The sequence below is a fragment of the Cnephaeus nilssonii genome (genome assembly GCF_951640355.1).
Source record: "Cnephaeus nilssonii genome assembly, chromosome: 4".
Lineage (NCBI taxonomy): Eukaryota > Metazoa > Chordata > Mammalia > Chiroptera > Vespertilionidae > Cnephaeus > Cnephaeus nilssonii.
In genome coordinates, this window is record NC_137075.1 from 33182402 (window position 1) to 33204291 (window position 21890).

At 46.1% G+C, this 21890-nt stretch overlaps 1 protein-coding gene across 7 annotated transcripts; it reads left to right on the forward strand.

The window, feature by feature from the left end:
* Positions 1-1689: 1689 nt before the first annotated feature.
* Positions 1690-18936, forward strand: RBM23 (RNA binding motif protein 23). Of its 7 annotated transcripts, XM_079768947.1 has the most exons (13): positions 1726-1865; positions 5658-5733; positions 6295-6398; positions 7090-7137; positions 7270-7455; positions 8399-8452; positions 8609-8726; positions 8821-8973; positions 9059-9196; positions 9588-9653; positions 11299-11494; positions 11582-11695; positions 11794-18936. In XM_079768947.1, exons 2-13 carry the CDS (start codon positions 5668-5670, stop codon positions 11880-11882), a joined length of 1332 nt encoding a protein of 443 aa, XP_079625073.1. In that variant the 5' UTR covers positions 1726-1865; positions 5658-5667; the 3' UTR covers positions 11883-18936. The 7 variants fall into 7 exon arrangements, with proteins under 7 accessions (XP_079625075.1, XP_079625073.1, XP_079625069.1 ...); XM_079768943.1 differs by having other exon boundaries at positions 11299-11695; XM_079768944.1 differs by lacking the exon at positions 1726-1865 and adding an exon at positions 1873-4479 and having other exon boundaries at positions 11299-11695.
* The last annotated feature ends 2954 nt before the right edge of the window (positions 18937-21890 follow it).

Here is a 21890-nt window from a genome sequence, read left to right on the forward strand (position 1 = left end):
CTGGGTATAGGTCTTTCTGATTAGCTACAGAGAGGTCTAGTCTATTAGGACCTGTGATTAGGCTTTTGTCTGGAGAGGAGGCATCATTTGCCACCATAGAGAAAGATGGGTTGTATATAAAGCCAGCTTTCCTTCTTCCTTCCTTAGCTACTGAACTGCCAAGCACCTTTGTTACCGCTTGAGAGAGAAACAAAGCTATCCAGGCATCTCTAGCAAGAAGCCACCTATTTTTGTTGTTGTTTTAATCCTCACCAGAGGATATTATTTCATTGATTTTTTTTTAGAGAGAATAGAAGTGGGGGAGGGTGGAGAAACAATGTGTGAGAGACACATTGATTGTTTGCCTCTAGCATGTGTCCTGACAGGGCCGGGGATCATATCTGCAACCAAGTATGTGCCCCTGACCCAGAATCAGACCCTAGACCCTTCAATGCACAAGCTGATGCTCTAATCACTGAGAACACCTGCCAGGGCAACCTGTTATCCTCTTATCTAATAAAAGGGTAATCTGCAAATTAACCAACACTGTCACCAAGATGGCGGTGCCCAGTCCTCAGCCCCACTGGAGTCCCCCAGTGGGTGTGGGGGGCGGGGCGGGGGGGGGTTGCCACTGAGAGTGGGCAGCGTGAGCATTCTGCACCCGGCCGCAGATGGATGGGCCTCTGGCCAGGCCGGGGTGCGGAACGCTTGCGTCCTGGAGAGCCTCTAGGCAGCGGGCACGGAGCGGCCGGCCCCGCAGAGAGCTACTGGCCCACGGATTCGTGCACAGGACTACTAGTGTTGGAATAAAATCGTAGGGTTAAGAGTCCTAAGAGATCATCTAGTCCAATTCTCCATTTTATAGAGGAAATATTTGAAGTTGGTACAATAATATAAAGTTAGTATTCAAGTCCAGACTGGAACATAGGTCCTCTGACTCTGGCTCTCTCTTTGTTAGAACCAGCTACCTTTTTGGAAGTCTTGGGATTGGGGGGTGGATGTAAATCAGTTCCATCCTTTCTGGTTGGAGGGCTGACTACTGCTGCATGGAAGGAGTCACCTGAGAAAGTGTCTCGAGTTTACTTTACCCTTGCAGGGTGCGGTGTGTGCGGTACTGATTTGAACTGATGTACGTGAGGTGTAGGACCACACAAATTGGTGACATGACCTCTTTCCCAGGTCCCAAGCACTGAGGGCAGGAGGAGGCGTTAGGGAGGGTTGTGCAGACAGTCCAGTCCGTTCAGAATGGGGATATGGAGTCCAGCATCTTTCCTGACGTGAAGCAAACGCAGTTGCTCTCCACAAAGCTGTCCCTAGACCGACGTGACCCCCCTGACAAATCAGTTGGGGGAGCCAAGAACGTCCATTATAAGTCCTCGTTGGCCCCGCCCAGTACGGGGGTAGCCTAGTCAGCCCGAGCTGGAGCGGGGTAGGAGGATCCCTACCGCTCGTTCTCCGCCCGGCTTCTCCGCCTTCCGCGAGTCATTTAACCAATGAGCGCGACGGGCGGCCCCCAGGGGCCGCTTCCACTTTCCGGAAGTCTCGAGAAGTTAGCCAATCATTGGAAACTTCATGGTTGCCAAGAAGCATTTGAGTTTGGCTCCACCCATGCTTACAATTTTAACCAATGAAATTCTGAACTTCCGCCTGTTGCCGCGAAACCAGTGAAGGTAGTTCCAGCGCCTAATGTTTTAGCGCCTGCGCAGATTGGGGAAAGGCTGGAAGACAGTGGAGCTACCGCCATTTTGCGGGGAGAGGAGCGGCTGGGGCTGCAGTGCTGCTTTTACTGCTGAGGCTCTGAAGACAGCCGTGCTTCGCACCCTCCAACAAGCCCGAAGGAGCAGAGAAGACCGGGGTCCCCCTCTCCCCGCGGGGACTCGGAGCTGGTGAGAAACCCTGACACCTGGTCCCTCGCGACGTCACCTACGCGTGACGTTGCCCCCCGGCGCCTGCCTCTGACGTCACAGCCAGAAAATGGCGTCAAGAGTACGAGAGCAGAATCTGGCAAACTTTTAAAAGAAAAACTTTTTATCTTTGATTCGGAAGTGTTTGCTACCTGAGTATAGTCCACTGGCAGAATTTTAGGGATCGGCACCCTTGTGGCTATATCTTACCGCGGAAGACGCTGTGTCAAGGGTCCCAGGGACTCAGGGATCTCAGTCATACTGGGATCCACACTGGGGAGGGAGCGTCGGCCCACGGGACCCTGAGAGAAAACGTAGGTTCGGTTTTCAGCCCCTGGTGCCACTCTTCAGAGAGGTGAGAGAATTGAGATTTCTTCCTCGATCTTCGGTTTCAGGAAGACTCTTTTCAGTATGTTGGTCTCTGTGGGCTTTTCCCTCTTTCCTTTTATGGCCGCACTTTCCGTGGCGAAAGAGGAGTGTAGTGAGCCACGTATGAGGTTTTAGCATTGGGACACGGACCCTCTCAGAGGTGGTACTTTATAGGATCATCTTTTATATATTTTATTGATTTTTTACAGAGAGGAAAGGAGAGGGATAGACAGTTAGAAACATCAATGAGAGAGAAACATCGATTCAGCTTCCTCTTGCACAGTCCCCACTGAGGATGTGCCGGAAACCAAGGTACATGCCCTTGACCGGAATCGAACCTGGGACCCTTCAGTCCGCAGGCCAACGCTCTATCCACTGAGCCAAAACCAGCCAGGGCTATAGGATCATCTTTTAAAAAGCGTAGCCTTCGTTTGTACACATCGTGGGGAATGTTTTTAGCTTTCTCATTGTTCCTGTTCTTAATTAAGCCGCTTTCAGTTTGGAGATGTTTGTGCCAGCCCAGTGACCGGACCCAGGAGATGGCGCTGCCAGCACCCCTGGGACTCGAACCTTTGGTGAATTCGGCCTGAAGTGGGCTGACAGTGCCCCTGCACTCTCCTTTGCCCTTGCAGTAGTGGGACCTAAGCACTGGCTTGAGTCTTGACTGTACTGTGACAGGAACTAAGCATTGCCCGTGATTGTGGGCCCCTAATGTAGGTTTTGGAGCAGGGATGGAAGAAAGTTCTGTAGTGTTTTAATGGATGGTTTTGAATGGACTTTGACCAATAAATTAGGACAGGGAGAGAGTTTGAAAACAAACAGCCTGAAAATGCATACTATTTGGGACTTTAATGCTTTTAGGATATCAGAAAGCTATACTAAACCCAGCGAGATTACAAGTTTCAAAATGTGCTCATGTTGTATATGTCTGGGCCTAAATCAGTTCATTCATTTGTTTCTGAGTCTGAGTGAAAATTTTACTCCATCATTGGGGGCTCACTTAATCAACTTAAGTGAAAGATTTTGTGTGTTAGGTTACCCCAACCCTGTACTAGCACTCAATGATTCTTGAAATCAAAAGCATTTCATTTAGGGAGGAAAAAGCAGATTGTAAATGATAAAGAGGAACTTTATGACACTTAGAAAATTTGTGTAGAGTTGGCAGCCAAAATGACTGAAAGGAACAGTTTGAGGATTAAAACTTCTCTTTTTAGAACCATTTTTCCATAATAGATCAAATAGTATATGTTACAATTAGCCTGGTTCTTGGTATTTTGAAACATACACAATAAGGTATGGCTAATGGGACTGATTCTGTTGATAAACCTATCGGAACATTAATTCCCACTAAGCACCCCAGTTAAGTACATTTAAAAATAGACATCTTGATATACTTTGTAATTTTCTTCTTTTTTCTTTTAAGTTATAAACCATGAGAGAGAGCTAACCAACATAGTGGATAGAACATTAGACCAGGGTCAGAAGACTTCACTCACAAGTCAGCTTCTCCATTTGAATTTTGTGACTGGACAGTTCACAAAACCTCAGATTTTCATCTTTGCATTGGAACTGGTATCTGGCTGTAGTTATATATTACCTTTGTTAAATAATGTAAGGTGTTGTTATTGTAAGAGATTGTGTTCACTGGATTTTAGACACACCTATTTGATTTTGGTTTTATTTCCAATTTAAGACTTAAATTTGTTTAAGAGCAATTTTTATTGTTTTACTCTTTCCTATATTCTGTCTCTATAACATGCCTAGCAATATTCAGTACTGTAAATGATAAGTGTCATTTATATTACATCATCATTACTCTAATTTTCATATTATTTTCATATTTAAATACAATTTTTATATTACTCATATCACTCTATTAAACCATCAAATAGACTATGGGTTCTGAGAGCAATAAGGACAGCATCGTTGGATGATGCATTAGCTACTTTAAAGAAGACAAAGCTCTTATGGATATGGAAAGTTTGATTATGATTAACCTCAGCATAGAAATTCTTAAGATTAATTGGAGGGGGTTTAGCTTTATTGAGATATAGTTGATATAAAAATTACACACATTAATGCGTACAGTTTGATGAGTTTTGATACGTTTCATCCATGAAACATCACCCCAAAAATTTCCTGTGCCCTTTTGTAATCCTTTCCTCCTAGCCCCTCCCCACCTACTCTTATCCCTAGGCAACCAGTGATCTGCTTTCTGTCACTACAGGTTAGTTTGCATTTTCTAGAATTTTGCATAAATGTAATCATACAATACATACTCTAATTTTTTGTTTGATTTCTTTCACTTACCATAATTATTTTGAGATTCATCTATGTTGTGTATATTGATAACTTCAGACTAGTAATTTTTGAATAAATTTTCCTATTGATTTTGTTTGGTATCTTCTGTTTTTCTTATTTAAGAGACCTGTGTAGAAAGGGAGGCGACAGACAATTCTCAGGGGGAAGGGGGTCTGAGGGGTGCAGGAAGAGATTGGACAAAAATCTTACACCTATGGATGAAGACAGTGGCGGGGTGGGGGGGGGGTAAGAGTATGGGGTGGGGTGGGGAATCAGGTGGAGGGGAGCTATGGCGGGGGAAGAGGCACACCTGTAATAATATGAACAATAAAGATTTATAAAAAAAAAAGAGAGAGAGAGAGACCTGTGGTGGACACACTTAGGAAAGATGATTGCTACTACATGTGAAAGCTTGGAGGCGAGAAGTCTCACCCTGCCTGCCTAGACAGAAAGGCTTCAAAGTGGAATTGGTTAAGCTTGTCTTAACCATAATCTTTCTGAATTTTCTAAACTAGTTATTTTATGAAAAATGCTTAATGCTGAGTGGGAGCAGCACCAGTGGGGAGGAAAGCAAGTGAGTGTGGTGTGAGGAACTGGGTTGATGTTTGGGGAGGGGAATGTGGGAAATAGCTTAGGGCAAATCTGCATTATTCTGGTGTTGCTTCGTATTCTCATTTTTAGTCTTGCATCTTTACCTTTTTATTGGAAATATGTGCTTATTTCTATGATGTAAGTTTAAACCAGTTATTCAGAATTTTGAGCAGTAGAATGGAGGCCTAGTGTTCGTTCATTGTAAAGTGAATAGTAATTTTGAGTACCAACACTTTCTTTTCACAGGACAGGACAGGGTCTGTATTATTTTGTCTCTACTCAGTTTCCTTGTAGACCCTTCACCTATTCTAAATCATCAAGCAGAAACAGTTCAGATCTGTAAGGCACAAAAATAAACCTAGGGTAAGCAAATAGCCGGTACGATTCCTTTGGAGTTTATGAAACAGAACTATGTTCTAAAGTCTGTTTCTTAGAGGGGGAAGGGAATGTGGTGTGCTGGAAGGGGAGGAAAAATATAAATGAGGTTCTTGTGTATTGATATCCTCTCCTCAGATCTGCTGTGATGGCATCCGATGACTTTGATATAGTGATTGAGGCCATGCTGGAGGCTCCCTATAAAAAAGAGGAGGTAATATTCCCACCTCACTCCTGGAATTGGGTTAGTAAGAAAAAGCAATTGTGGATCTTTGGTCTCAACATTTTGTGAATTCTCTTTCTCTGCTTGTTTATTGTATACAATGGCTATCCATAAAAGGCATAGTCTTTTAGTAAGCTATTCTGGAGACCGGTACTCAAGGGCCATGCTTTCAGAGTGGGCCCCCTAAAATGGAGGGGAGAACACATGGGTGGGAATGGGTGCTTTGCTCATAGTTCTCAATGATACAGTAGAAAGTCAGACCTAAATATACTTCAGACCTGACTGGCTTCTCATTCTCCTGAGAAATAGATGTTGAGTAGCTAAAGTTTTGACACCAAAATCTGTTCCTCTGATCTCTTCCTTTTGGGTAGTTTTCCTCCTTTTCTCTTACTTATTTTGTTAGGAGGTCCAGGTGTTTAAAAGTTGGCTAGGTAATTTAGAGCTTTGATTTCATATGCTTTTTTCCTTGTCCACTTTTGTTCTTTCTGTGCCCAATGGATTCTGTGTGTCTGCCACGTTGAACCTTGTGACATTTTTCTGGTGAACCTTCAGGATGAGCAGCAAAGGAAGGAGGTTAAGAAGGACGGCCCTAGCAACACCAGCAGCGGCACCGGCAACGGTGGCAGAGGGAGCAGCACCAGTGGGGAGGAAAGCAAGTGAGTGTGTGAGGAACGGGGCTGGCAACTTAGGAAGGGAAGCAGTCTTGTCCATTGGAGGAACAGCAAGAACAGGGAGGTAGTTGCTTCTAAGACAGTTTTTACTTTTTTTAATTATTATTATTTTAATTGATTTCAGAGAGGAAGGGAGAGAGCTAGAGAGATAAAAACATCACTGATGAGAATCATTGATTGACTGCCTCCTGCACGTCCCCCACTGGGGGGGGATCGAGCCCACAACCCGGGCATGTACCCTTGGCCGGAATCGAACCTGGGACCCTTCAGTCCGCAGGCTGACGCTCTATCCACTGAGCAAAACCAGCCAGGGCTAAGACAGCTTTTAGTAATGGCTTCACTGAATCTTGGGCATAACGGTGATTTAGTTTATGATCTAGTTTAAGCTTTTCAGTGTAGATTTGTGGATCAGTCCCAGCATTGATATATTTCATTTGAGTAAAATAGCAAGAAGACTCCTACTTTGGAAACACCAGCTTTGGCTGCATCAGATGCCTGACAGCATCCGGGGCTGTGTGTAAGTCGGTGTTGTGCAGTTGCTGTGAGCTGCTGTCAGATCCTCTGGACTTTGGTCCTTTATTGCTTTCTGATTCACCCTGGCCATACTCTCATTCCTTTTATGTGGAAGAGATCATGAAACCTTCGCAATAATAAGAATTTACACTGTCTTTCACAGGAAGAAGAAGAGTCGGAGCCATAGTAAAAGCAGGGATAGAAAGCGCAGGTCAGTTATTCTGGGGGCTGTTGGGTTTTGAGAATTACCACAAAGGGAAAGATACCAGGGAAAGCTATACATTGAAGGCCAGAAGAGGTTGGTTGGTTCTTTAACAAACTAAATAGTTGTTTCCCTCTGTAGTCGTAGTCAAGACCGTAGTCGAGACCGGGATCGGCATAGACGGAGAAGTAGTCGGAGCCGAAGCCGAGATCGGCAGCATCGTCACCGCAGCCATAGCTGGGATCATCAACATAGTAGTGAGTCCAGAAGTCGGGCCCCACGTCGTGAGAATCGTGTGCACTACAGGAGTCCACCTCTTGCTGCTGGGTATCACCTTTTGCTAATAAGCTCGCCTTTGTATTGTAACCTGGGTAAAACGCTTTTGCTGTGGTCCCTGCCTGAGGATGCTTATGTCCCTCCGTGATAGGGAGGAGATCCAGTTATTGCAGGGGTGGTACTAAGAATTCACATGTCGCCCTGGCTGGGTGACTCAGTAGTTTGGAATTTCGTCCTGTATACCAAAAGGTTGTGGATTCAGTCCTGGTCAGAGTGGGTACAAGAACCAACCAGTTGATGTTTCTCTCCCTCCCTCCTTCCCCCCCTACCCCCTTTTCTCTTTCTCTAAAAAAAAAAAAAAAAAGAGTAGCCTTGGCTGGTGTGGCTCAGTTGGTTAGAGCATTGTCCCATACACAGAAAGGTCGCAGGTTCAATTCCTGGTCAGGTTATATACCCAGGTTGTGGATTCCATCTCTGGTCAGGGTGCGTGTGAGAGGCAACTGATTGATGTTTCTCTCTCACATTGATTTTTCTCTCTCTCCCTCTCTCTCTTTAAAATCAATAAAACCATGTCCTCAGGTTTTTTAAAAATCAATTTTTAAAAATCCATGGGCAAGGATTAAAAAAAAAAAAAATTCGCCCTAGCTGGTTTGGCTCAGTGGATGGAGTGTCAGCCTGTGGACTGAAGGGTCCTGGGTTCAATTCCAGTCAAGAACACATGCCTGGGTTGCGGGCTCGATCCCCAGTGGGGGGTGTGCAGAAGGCAGCTGATTGGTGATTTTCTCTCGTCATTTATGTTTCTCTCTCTCCCTCTCCCTACCTCTCTGAAATCAATAAAAATATATATATGTTTTTAAAGTAAAAAAAGAAATTCACGTGTGAGAGGAGGTGGTGAGTGGGATCTGGTTTTCTCATGATGGCAGACTCAGCATTGGTCCAATGTGAATAAAGTTGGGTGACACAATTTTCACTTTGTTTGTTCTCTATTCCTTAGGCATAGGAATGGACACAGTAAGAGTCCTCATTTCAGAGAGAAGAGTCCGGTCAGGTGAGTTAATGATGAGCACTTCTTTAGGAATTGGGTGGTCTGAATAAAAAGCTCTTTGAGCCAAACTTTAGGAATGTGTGGTACTTGAGAGTAGCTGGGAAACAAAGACCAAGTATTGGGTGGAGGGGGGGAGTCTTAATAAATTTTACTTTTTAGGGAGTCAGTTGATAATCTGAGTCCTGAGGAACGTGATGCCCGAACAGTTTTCTGTATGCAGTTAGCTGCTCGCATTCGGCCTCGAGACCTGGAGGACTTTTTCTCTGCTATTGGCAAGGTAACATTTCCCCTTTTAGTTTTCTTCTGAGTAGTCTGTCTTTTATCCATCCCCCTCTATACCCAACTTAGGATTTCCTTTTTCCCCTGGATAGGTTCGTGACGTACGTATTATCTCGGATCGGAACTCACGTCGTTCTAAGGGCATTGCCTATGTGGAATTCTGTGAAATTCAGTCTGTGCCACTGGCCATTGGGTTGACAGGGCAGCGGCTGCTGGGCGTGCCTATCATTGTACAGGCCTCACAGGTGAGCAGGCTGAGAAACTGACATGGGAAAACAGCTTTGAAGGTAGCAGGTGTGGGACTTGACCCATCATTCCCTCCTTCCGCAGGCGGAGAAAAACCGACTGGCAGCCATGGCCAACAACCTGCAGAAAGGCAGTGGTGTGCCAATGCGCCTCTATGTGGGCTCCCTGCACTGCAATATTACCGAGGACATGCTCCGGGGCATCTTTGAGCCCTTTGGCAAAGTGAGTAGAAAGCGAGGGAAACCTCTGAAGGGCATTGGAAAAAGTGGGGAGGGTGAGTGTTCCTCTTCATTTTGTCTGACCATGATTAACCCACAGCATACATAGTAATGGGCATATGGGTCCATGCTTGGAAATCAGGTTCCATCTCTGTGTTCAGACTGTTCAGTAGATAAATGAGTCAGCACCATGAAATCAGAGGGGTCCAGATTAAGTAAGATTAGTCAGAAAGGGTGTTTATGGGGAGAAAAATGGCCTTTGTCTCTTTTTAAAAAGATTTGGAAAAACGTAATTAGTGGCTAGAAACTTGGAGATATTTAGAATAGTCTGGGTAGGAAGGGTCAAAGGTGTGGCTTAGCCAAAAGATGATTAATAATTTCTCCCTATTCTACAGATTGATAATATTGTCCTGATGAAGGACTCAGATACAGGCCGCTCTAAAGGTTATGGTTTCATTACGGTAAGTCTCTAGTCTTTATTTTAATTTGGGTGTGTGTATGTGTCTGATTTTGCAGCTTAGCTTCATCATCCTCCTTTAGGAACTGTCTAAATCAGCAGTCACCAACCGGTGGTCCATGAGGTCCGAGAGGTTGGTGACTGCTGGTTTAAGGAAACCTTTGGAGCAGGGGTCGCCAACTGGTAGTCTGCAGACCACTGGTGGTCTGTGAGGTCTGAAAGATTGGCGACCGCTGGTCTAAGTGACCCATAAACCTTGCTGCTGAACCTTGGACTACTAGCCTTCTGCCCCTTGAGATGAGTGCATTGTTTGAGATCTTGGCTTTGTTCCTACACTCTGTCAGTGTATGGGGGTGTCCAGGAGTTCTACCACCTTCCCTGGGGCTGCAACTTGCTCTTTGGGTAATAGTTATGGTTCCAGGTTGCAACTAAAAGGTTGGGGGTATGGGAGAGGTTAGGTATGAGCTGTTATAGACATGCTTTATAGAACTTATATTTTCATGATGGGGTGTGAATAAGAAGTTATATACTGCCCTCTTGTGCTACCCTGTTTGAAGTAGGTTTTCCATTGAGAAGTATCTTTATATTTAAATCCCACTGTAGGGAGAATAGTGAGGCCACCTAATAGTGGGCAAGTCTCATCTTTTCCTGACACTCCAACAAAATTGTTTCCAATTCCCATAACTGGTTCTTCTAGCCCCATGTGACTCCAGGCTGAGGACTGGCTGCCAGCCACAAAGTCTGATAGAAGCTGATATTTTCTGGGCTCAATCCAGGCAACATACACCCCACAGTTACCTGCAGGGCAGAGGGGAGGTAGGTTGTGTTCTACCATGGCAATTGCTTACCTCAAAAGTATCCAGTAAAGGCAGGCCACCTACACCACATGCCTAGGAACTGTCAGCACCACGTGCCAGGCCCTAGGGCAGGTAATACCAGAGTAAACAAAGCCAGCTGTGGCGTTCCTGGTGACAAGTATCTTTTCTAGCTCCCTGTGTGACTCAGATTTGGAAAGGCTTCTATGGGGCCTTTTTGCCCTTTTGTTGCTGCATTTAGGTCAACACCCTTGACTCTTTAAACAGAAGACTGGGAATCCTCTTTATGCCAGGCTGCTGCCGCTGCTGCTGCTGCTGCTGAAAGGAATGAGAGAGTTGAGATCCTGTGGTCAGTGGGTTACTGAGTCAGCAGTCCTCTGGTGGAGGTGGAGGTTGGGTGCAGTTTTCCTTTCAATACCAGGATGTATTACTTCCTAAGGCTGGGCTCTGGAGGCCCAGGTTCCTTCTTTTAACTGAGAATTTAAACTTACTAGTTGTAAGGTCTCAAAGCCTTGGAGTCTTAGCTCTCAGTCTGTCTTTCTTCCATTTTATATCCCCATTTGTGAGACAGCCCGTCAGGCTAGGCTCCCTACAGATAATAGACTTTTTACAAAGTTAGATTTTTAGTGGAGCTCAGAGATTGAAATCAGTTGGAAAAGTCCCTTTCAGAGATCAGTTTTAGGGAGATCTGAGGTCACATTCCCTGAGAAAGAAAAGTTTGTGCTGCAGCAACCATGCGAGTTTCCTGGGATAGTAGGACTAGGAGTGTTAGTGGGGCTCTGAGGGCATATCTCTGGCCGAGAGGTGACGGATAATGGCCTGGCTTTCTTGTAGTTCTCTGACTCTGAGTGTGCCCGACGGGCCCAGGAACAGTTGAATGGCTTTGAGCTTGCTGGTCGACCTATGAGGGTTGGCCATGTGACTGAGCGACTGGATGGTGGCACAGACATCACTTTTCCTGATGGAGACCAGGAGCTGGAGCTGGGATCAGCAAGTGGACGTTTGCAGCTCATGGCCAAATTGGCAGAAGGTAGACTTACTCTACAGAGTGAAAAACTTGGGGTTGAATTGTGGATTGAGGGTTGGGACTTAACCCCACCTTTTCTTTCCCTTTTAGGCTCTGGAATCCAGCTGCCAACCACAGCCGCTGCTGCTGCCGCTGCCCAAGCTGCTGCCTTGCAGCTGAATGGAGCGGTTCACTTGGGGGCCCTAAACCCAGCAGCTCTGACTGGTAGACGTGGACTTGGGAAAGGGATAGATGGGTTGGGCCTGGGAAGAAGGAATGCTCTGTGCTCACTGACTCACTTTGCCTCTCTCTCTCTCTCCTAGCTCTGAGTCCAGCCCTGAACCTTGCCTCTCAGGCAATTGCCTCCCAGTGCTTTCAGCTTTCCAGCCTTTTTACCCCCCAGACCATGTGAATCGCAGGACCTCATTCATTTTAGTCTCTGGTTATTTTCTTTCGTTTGACTTCCATTTACCTCTTCTCTTTGCCCCAAGTAAATCAGTGGCACAGTACATTGCCTCCCTATGCCTCAGCGTCCTGCCACTCCCTTCTTCATATCTACCATTCTACGGCCCCTTCTATCCATTTTGTGGATCAAGCCATCCTGAAGCCATGGACATTAACTCTGGGGGAATTGGGGTCACCCTTAGACACCAAGAAGAGCTCCTGCCCATGGACCCACTGGGAATAGACTCTGCTGACCAACCAGTACTTGAAGAGAAGAGAATTATTGAACACCTGTTTCTCCATGTATATCATCTCCTGGGATGATCTTCATTGCCCTTTCCAACCACCTCTTAGTGATTCCTGGATTCCTCCTCTGTTGAGAAGGTCTTAGGGCATTAACTGAAGGAACTGATTTCTTTTTCCCCCCATACCTTTACCCTACAATTTTGTCAAGGAAAAACCCTTAAGCCCTCTGGTCCAAGAGGACTTTGCCGTTCAGGGGCTGAACCTTGAAGGTGCTGGCTTGATGCTGCAAGAGCCCTAGAAGATAGCTTGAATATGTATGTGCATTGTAAAGCCTGCCTTAGACCTCTGCTTGGGGCCAGAACTACTGTGGGCTCTGCAGCTTGCTGGGAGCAAAATACCTGCCAGGTATTTTGGATGTCTTAGGGGCATTCAGGAGTTTAGTGAAAGATGGGGTACCTTTCCAGTATTTTCCATCTTCTTTTGTATAGTTAGTTGTCCTTCCTCCCAGGTTCTTCCTTTGGTCCAGGAAGGGAGGATGGTGGGGAGGATGCTACTCCACTACTTCCGATGTGCCTCTACTGTGGGCTCCATCCCAGTGCTAAAGCCGCTCCTGTCCCCTACTTGGGCACATATGAGCCCTTCTCACTGGATTTTATATCCTTGTGTCTGTGTACATAAATATATATATAAACTTTGTACAAAAGGCAAGCCTTGCTGTTGTGGCTGCTGCCCATATGTGTGTGGTCTCAGTCAGTTGTGTCTGATGTTAACTTCTAATGAGCCAAAACCAAGAGTGGTTGTAGGAATATAAAACAATGCCATTGTGTTTTCTTTATTTTAATGGTATCTAACCTTTAGAAATAAAACAGGACAAAAGGTGCACACCTGTATACAGATACACTGTCTGTATCTGCATTATAATTTCTGCCCCTTGGTCTCCTATCTGTCTTCATCTTAACTATCTCCAAACCTACCTGCCCGCTAGAGACTACCAGGCTCTGTCTCTGTGCCTAAGGACAGATCTTGTCTTTCCACCAGATGGCAGTGTGACATTCTGCACCTTTCTTTAGGGTTGTATGACCTGGAGCAGTGGTCACCAACCTTTTGGACCTCACGGACCACCAGTGGTCCACGGACTACCAGTTGGTGACCGCTGATCTGGAGGACTTAAATATTTATCAGAAAAGTCTTCCAAGCTCAACATTCTTACCATTAGCCTCCATACTGCCTTTAGCCCTTTTTGTGGTAGGAATCCCAGTCCAATATCCAAAGGGATTTGGGCATCATACATCAGGACTCTTCAGGCCTTAAGCCTTCTTTTCTCCCAGTCACCTCAACTCTTGCTTTTCAAATATATAGCTCTGCCTGGGACAACACAGGCCTGAGACCAGTGACTTCCAGGGAGCTGAGTATTCCAGGAATGGCCCTGCCAAAAGGGAGGTACCCCTTCCCCTGCCCCCTTTATAAGGCTTGTAACAGACAACTGAGTCAGAGCCTGGCTTACCAGCTAGAAATCAGCCAAGAGGAGGAGGTCTGAGGTTCAGGGGCAGGGCTTCATTCTTTACTGGTCTCTATGGCAACAGAGTGTTAAGACTTTATTATCTTGCTAAAAATATGGATAATTGCTGTTAAGTTTTAATTTGTCAGCTCTCAGACTTCTAAAGCAGAGTGATGGTTTTTTGGCGATGTTTACTTCTGGGGTTGCGTTTAACACAAGTGTTAAGTACGTGAAGCCTGTTTGGGTATAAAAGACCACTGGGACCCAGGACTAGCTCTTGGTTCTTCTAGGCTGCTGCAGTCTTGCTGCTTCTGTTTGGCTGCCACCCCCACCCCTTCCCTAGTTTGCTCTCTGAACCTGGGGGAAGGGAAGGAGGATGCATTATTTTTAGGTAGGAGCAGCTGGCTATGGCCCAGTCCCCCTATAGTTATTGATTTGCTGCTAATGCATCCTGAGAAGCACAGTGCGGACCATTTTCGTTAGTCATCCTGAAGCTATGGACCAGGCCTCTTCATGGCAGTCTTCAACTCCTCCAACACTAAATACCCACAGGCCTCACCTCCCTGCCCTCCTCAGATGGACCCCCATCTCTGCTTGTTTTTTTTGTTTTGTTTGTTTGTTTGTTTTAAATATATTTTATTGATTTTTTACAGAGAGGAAGGAAGAGGGATAGAGAATTAGAAACATCGATGGGAGAGAAACATCGATCAGCCGCCTCCTGCACACCCCCCACCGGGGATGTGCCCACAACCAATGTACATGCCCTTGACCGGAATCGAACCTGGGACCCTTGAGTCCGCAGGCCGATGCTCTATCCACTGAGCCAAACCGGTTTCGGCTCTGCTTGTTTTTTTTTGCTGTTGGTTTTGTTGTTTATCCTCACCTGAGGATATTTTTCCATTGATTTTTTTTTTTAATTGTCTGAGTTTTATTGAAGGCTGTCCAGTCGTGAAGCAGAAGGAAAGCTGAACACAAGTTAGTTTTGTTGCTGCTGTTTTTAGTGTCCTTTGATTATCTTTGTCAAGGGCCTCTGCGATGCCACTGTTCCAGAATCAGATCAATAAATCTTCACCTGGGCTCCTCTGTGTCTTTACTTGTGCTGCTCCCTCAGCCTGAAATGCCTGTCCTCTTCCTCCCCATCAGTCAGATATCCTTCTGACTCAGCTCAGAAGTGACTCTTCCAAGAAGCCTTCTCCAACTTCCTGCAAGTTCATCTCATCTCTGTCCTACTCACCCCTGTCTTTTTCTCCATTGGTTTTTAGGGAGAAGGGAAGGGAGGAGGAGAAGGAGGAGAGGCGGGGGGGGGGGGGGGGGAGGAAGAGAGAGAAATATTGGTTGCCTCCTGCTTGCACCAGGACTAAGGATCGAGCCTGCAACCAAGGTACGTGCCCTTGACCGGAATCGAATCTGGGGACCCTTCAGTCTGCGGGCTGACACTATTCACTGAGCCAGTTGGCTAGGGTTTCTTTATATTCCTATTCCTAGCTACTTTGGGCTTCCTGCACTTTGGCTCCTTTTGCTCAGTTCTTCCTGACCTGGTCTTGCCTCATACATCCTCTTGCTGGAAAAGAGACAATGGTGGGAGTGAAGGACTGCTTCTCTAGTCTTAACCTATGTAAGGTGACTCGTGGGTGACAGCCATGTCACTATGTATGACTCAGTGTCTAGTCATCCCTCTGTTGGGAGTGGTTGGAGTGGAGAAAAGGGGGCAGTAAACAGTCTCTCTGGGCCCAGCTAAAGGTAAAAGAAACCTCCCTCAACCTCTCCTGCCTGAGCATGGTGGCAAGGATGAGGGGAGAGTGGACACTGACTGGGATTCTTTCCCAGCATAGTTGGAATCTCGCCCATCAGTTTGCAATTCATAATGTGATTTTCACCTGACTTTTGGCTTATCCAGCCTATGCTTTTGTCTTCTCTAAGGCAATGGCATTTCCTCCCTATTCTTTAAGTTACTGTGTTCTTGACATTGGGATTCAGGAAGCAATACTTGGACAGAAGAGTGTATCTTGGCTCTGAAAAGTGAGGTGGTAGGAGGTGATAACATTTATGCAGGATTTGTTTTGGGTTAGGCAATGTAGCCAATATGTGTATTGAATCATTTCATCCTCCAGTGATCCTCTGAGGTAGATTCTTTTACCTTAACGTTGTAAATAAGGAAACTGATACCTAAAGAGGCTAAATAATTTGCCCCACAGTTACAGAGTTAGCAAGTTTAGAATTCCAATCCAGGCAGTCTAGCTTCAGATCCCTTGATCTTCATCTTAACCTGCCTCAGCACCACTGTGGAAGCCAAGGCCTTGGAGTCATGGGGAAGTCTCCCTTTTCTGTCTATACCTGTAGTTCTCAGTATATCCTGAAATTTTCCACTCCATGTCTGCTTATTTTATTCTTTCTTCCTGTCCTGCTTGTCAAAATCTAGGCCTTTAAGACTCTGAAACTTTCCTAGTTGGAACTGAATTCCCTTTTCAGTATTCTTTGTCCTATTCTGGGTCTTATTCTGCCTTAATTTACAGTTCTTTGTATACTCTATTATAGATGGTTATAGCCTAATGAGACCAGTCATAGACGTGTCCTTTTCATTAGTGCTTTGCCTGCACATATTACATATCTGTTGAATTGAGTCCCTCCCTGCTCACGTGGGAGCCAGGCTTTCTAAAGGCTGTCCCTTTTAGCCTGCCTTCCTGGCAGCTTCATCTATTCCTTCCTCACCCCTTCAAGTGAGGAGGCAACTTTACTCTTTTTAGTGTTACCATGGTAGCCTGTGATGCTTTCTGTCTAAAATGCTGCTTGCCATACACCAGACTGATGTTTCCATGGCAACCAGGTGGAATCTATAGTTATGAGCTGGATGGAGGAAAGGAATTCTGAAGTCTGAGAAGCTGTGTGTCTGAATCTTCTAGCTTCAAACATCCTCCTCCTTCCTAACGTTTGCACTCTGTGTCCAGAACTGATTTGCTCTGCTCTTGGTGGAGAGAGCTTTGTGTGAGGTGAAGCCGACCAGCCAACTTAGGTCATGTGGGAAGGTGGAGACAAGGAAAGAGCTGATCAAAGATCACTTTAAAAGTTGGATGAGTTCTGTTAGCTCTCCCAGATGATCTGGTTTCAGGAGACCTTAAGGAGTTGGCTGGAGTTCCTGGAGAGTCATTAAGCAGTTATTTTTTAGGGCAATGGGTAGGTATGGATGAGGTGCCTGAGACAGGAAAGGAGCCAGTCGGTGCTGCATTGTAGAGCGGAAACAATGACGTTGGAAATCAGAGACTTGTCAAACTCGTGCCAGTGTTCCATAAAGGATGGGAGTTTCAATTAACTTTCAAGCATCATGATGCCTACATGTTTAGAATACGTGGAGCTGAGCATTAGCCTCCTCTCAATTCCTGGGCCAAACAAACCCAGGGGACCTCCAACCTGTAGCAAATTGGTCACACTGTGGAGCAACCCTGCCTGATCTCTTCTGTCTCAAACCAGCTAAGTGAGCTTGGATGTTATTTTACTTCTCTAATTCCGACTCTATACAATCAGATTATGGCCAGATGGCTTTGAAAACTCATCTGCAATATATTAATAACAATAGTACCTATTTTAGGGTTGTGAGGATTAAATGAAATGATCCCTATAGAGGGCTTAGGACTTGTTAGCTTGTCATTACTGCTGCCATATTTTTCCCCATTCTCCTGTATGCCTACACACTTGACTTTCTACCTGACCTCACTCTCTTCCCCAACTTCAGAGCATGCTCAACATTTACAGAGAGGAGAGGAGAGGAGAGGAGAGGAGAGGAGAGGAGAGGAGAGGTTGGGACCATGATGAAAATAAACCTTAATCCTGTGCTAAAAGTCCCAGGCTCACAAGGTCCTGGGTCACATACAGCCAGTCTAGTTTTCAGGAAAACAGATCCCACTGTCCAAACATTTTTATGCCTGAAACTCTGTCTAATCAGATCATGGGCAAATGGCTTTGAAAAATCAAGGTGACCCCCCCCCCCCCAGGTGCCTTCCGAGTACCTAGTGCCCTTTGCTTTTTCTGGCACTCACTGTTCGAGCCCTTGGCATTCCTCCTAACCTCCCAGGCATCCCTGTAGCACCTGCTGTTGGTCTCCAGAACCTAGCCCTACTCTGGCAATTTCCTTTCAGAATAAGTATTTTAAATCATCACAGGTTCTCTGCCTAAAGTCCAGTTGTCATTTGAACAAAAAATGAAAAACTGTAGTATAATACCATCACTTAGGCTTTAGATGCCAATCTTCCCCCCAGACCTCCCTAAAATAACAAATCCAATAATGGGTCACCTGTGAGTCCTGTGGGAGGTATGTTGGACCTTGCAGACCGCAACTTAAATTTGTATTTCCAGAGTGGTGGTGTGCTTTGAGAGGCTAGCAAATTGCCAAATGCCTGAATAAGGGACCAGGACACAGGTGTCAAAAAACATTACTTCCACTGCTCATTTGTATAATGCTTAACAAATTACAAAGATATTGGCATTGTATTTAGTCCTCATAACTATCCTACAAGGGTAGGTGCTGTCTTTGTTGTATAGTTGGGAGAGCTGAGGTTCAGAAGGGCAGAGTTTAAGAGCGACTTTTCACCCTGGCTGGGGTGTTCAATGGTTAGCACATTGGCCTGTGCACCAAAGGATCACAGGTTCGATTCCCAGTCAAGGGCACATACCTGGGTTGCAGCAAGTTTGATCCCCAGCCCCATTTGGGGAGCATGCAGGAGGTAACCAATCGATGTCTCTCTCTCAAATCAATTTCTCTCCCTTCTACCTGGAAAAAATATCCTAGGGTAAGGATTAACAAATAAATAAATAGTGACTCTTCTCCCTAGACCTCCATCCAAAAAGTAGTGTGCCTGAGTGCTACTAAAATGCCTGCAAGGCCCCACTGAATTTGAATTTACTTATTTATTTCAAAGAGGAAGGGAGAGGGAGAAATAGCAACATTAATGAGAGAGAATCTGATCAGCTGCCTCCATGCTCCACACTGATTATCGAGCCTGCAACCCAGGCATGTGTCCTGACCGGGAACTGAATCATGACCTCCTGGCTCATAGGTCGACACTCAACCACTGAGCCATGCCTGCCTGGCTGTATTCACATCTTGAGTTTACAAGGCCACCAAGCTATGGAGGCATGGCATCAAGATTCAAATAGATGAAAAGGGACCTTGAGCATGCATTAGAGAGCCACCAAGATAAAGAATTAAGAAGCAGGACAGCCCTAGCCAGTTTGGCTCAGTGGATAGAGCATCGGCTTGCGGACTGAAGGGTCCCAGGTTCGATTCCCGTCAAGGGCGCATGCCTGGGTTGCGGGCTCAGTCCAACGTGCAGGAGGCAGCTGATCAATGATTCCCTCTCATCATTGATGTTTCTCTCTCTCTCTTCCTCTCTGAAATCAATAAAAATATATTTTAAAAAAAAAGAAGCAGGACACTTGTCTTTTTGTGGCCTTAACAACTTGGCTGCACCATCCACCCAAATGTTGTTGCCTTCTGTATAGGGAAGGTCTTTACCTATCATGGGGCAGGCTGCCCACCATTTCTACTGTGCATTTGCTCATGTAGCTTCACAAGGGGTTGTTTTCCTTCTTTCCTCCATCTACCTAACACTCTTCAGCATACATCCTTTAAGCCCCAGTTGCTAAAATATGTCTTCTAAATTTTGTTTCTTCCATTCTTAGAAAATTTAAAGCACAGGATGTTACCCCCAGTTAGATGGAATGTGGTATAGTATGCTGCTGTTTGTCCATAATAGTGCTATCACCACCTTGTTTCATTTCTCCTCGTCAATTGTAAGTTACTTGAGGGCAGGGATAGAGTCTTATCTGTATTTGCTTTCCTCAGAGGGCCCAGCACAGTGATTGTCATAGTGTAATATCTGAGAGGAACAATAAGCATTTGTATATGAAAGATGATAATATCCAGGAAAAATGTACTTGGACTGATGTGGATTGGAGATAGATAGATATATATATATATATATATATATATATATATATATATATATATATATATCCTAAGCGACTGAACGACCGGTTGTTATGATGCGCACTGACCACCAGGGGCAGATGCTCAACGCAGGAGCTGCCCCCTGGTGGTCTATGTGTTCCCACAGCAGGAGTGCCTCTCAGCTGATCAACCCGGCCCAGCGGCTTACCAGTCCGGTGGCAGCCACTCACTCCCTCAGTAGTCCTGCAGGTCCAATCTTTGGAGAATGGGCCAGGCACCGACGGACCAGTGCCACCAGCATGATCCAAACAGCGCTGCTGGCCTCCTGGAAGTCGGCCTCCGGCACTGTGGCTGCTTCTCCTCCCTAGATATTCCACAAGAAAGAAACAATATAAAAGCGGCAGCCAGATGGCTCCTTACAACTGACGTGAATGTCAGCAGGATGGGGTCCCGGGGCAGCAAGGGCGTCCCACCACCTGCCCGGAGGGCCAATCGTGTCCCAGCTCCACCCACACCCCCCTTGGGGCCCCACTGTGCACGAATTCGTGCACCGGGCCTCTAGTGTTAAATTAATAAAAGATGTACATATGAGTGGACTTTCTGGGAGTGAGTGTTTAACCCAGAAGACTTGTGAAGTCATTGCATGACTGGCAGCCTTTCAGAAGACAAGAGACCCTGCTCCAGTCTCTGTAGAAACTATTAGATACAGCAGGGCCTAATGACCCAACTTTAAGCAGAGCCCAGAACAGAGGAATACCTTCTAAGACTGTGCCTTAGGGGAGGGCACAGTGTGTGGGCCAATGAGAAGGCCTTATGAGCTGGGGGAATGGGGATAACAGGTGGGCAGGTTTTGGGCTGGTAAGAGCACAAACCCCAAGCCGTGACCGGTTTGGATAGAGCGTCGGCCTGCGGACTCAAGGGTCCCAGGTTCGATTCCGGTCGGGGGCATGTACCTTGGTTGCGGGCACATCCCCAGTGGGAGGCGTGCAGGAGGCATCTGATCCATGTTTCTCTCTCACCAATGTTTCTAACTCTCTATCCCTTTCCCTTCCTCTCTGTGAAAAATCAATAAAAATATATTAAAAAAAAAAAAGAAGAAGAAGAGCACAGACCCCAAGACAAAATCACAGTGGTTAAGGGGAGCGCAAGAGCAGAGGAGGTCTTACCTGGCACAGCCAGCTCGGATCCCAGGGCCCTTAGCTATCCCTCACACCAGTTCAGATCAGCAGCCAGTCTGTACTTTGCCTTGATCAAGGGAGGGAGAAAGATGGCCTGGCTCTCAGAGAAGACCCCACCTCTCCCAAGTCTGGCAGGAGCGTGACTTCAGCTTCCTTCTGTTCTGAGCTCTTCCCTGTAGGCGTCTGGAGGGAACACACAGATGGGTCGGCTGATAGTCTGGCTGAGTTGGGGGGAGGGAAGCCTGTGGTGTGTGTGGTTCCCTCATGAGGAGGTCCGGCCATCATCTTCAGAATTCTGGCACACGAAAGGCACTGGGCTTTCTCTCTCTCTTTTTTTTTTTAATATATTTTTAGTGATTTCAGAAAGGGAGAGAGGGATAGAAACATCATTGACGAGAGAGAATCATTGATCGGCTGTTTCCTGCATGCCCCACACTGGGGATTGAGCCCGCAACCCAGGCATGTGCCATGACTTCCTGGTTCATAGGTCAGTGTTCAACCACTGAGCCACCACAGCTGGGCAAGGCACTGGGCTTCCTTGTTTCTCATCCTCCCCTCCTGCCACCTTTGACCATTGGTGGTACTCTTCCTCGGGAAAAGCCCTCCTCCCTTGGCAGTAGCCTCCTGCTCAGCTGTAGTTCTTCCATTGCCTCTGGTGGCTGTATTTCCACCTTTTTGTAAGCTGCTGCATTACTGTGTGAGCTGTGCCATTCACAGCAAGGTAGTCAGGAATCGTTCTCGAGAAGCCCGGAAGGACCGAACACCCCCACCCCGATTTAGACCTGCGGGTGCTGCCCACGACCTCCACCAAAGCCCATGTAAGGAGCTGTCTTTAAAGGGTGAAGAAAAGTTCTCTGGGGGAAAAATAAGTGGAAATTGTACTCCAAAAAAAATTTTATTTTAGAGAGAAGAGAGAGAGACCGTACCCACCCCAACCAGGGATCGAGCCTGCAACCCAGGCATGTGCCCCTACTGAGAATCGAACCAATGACCTCTTGGTCCATGGGTTGATGCTCAACCACTGAGCCTCTTTTTTATTTTAATATGTTTTTATTGATTTCAGAGAGGGGAAGGGAGAGGGAAAGATAGAAACATTGATGAAAGAGAAACATC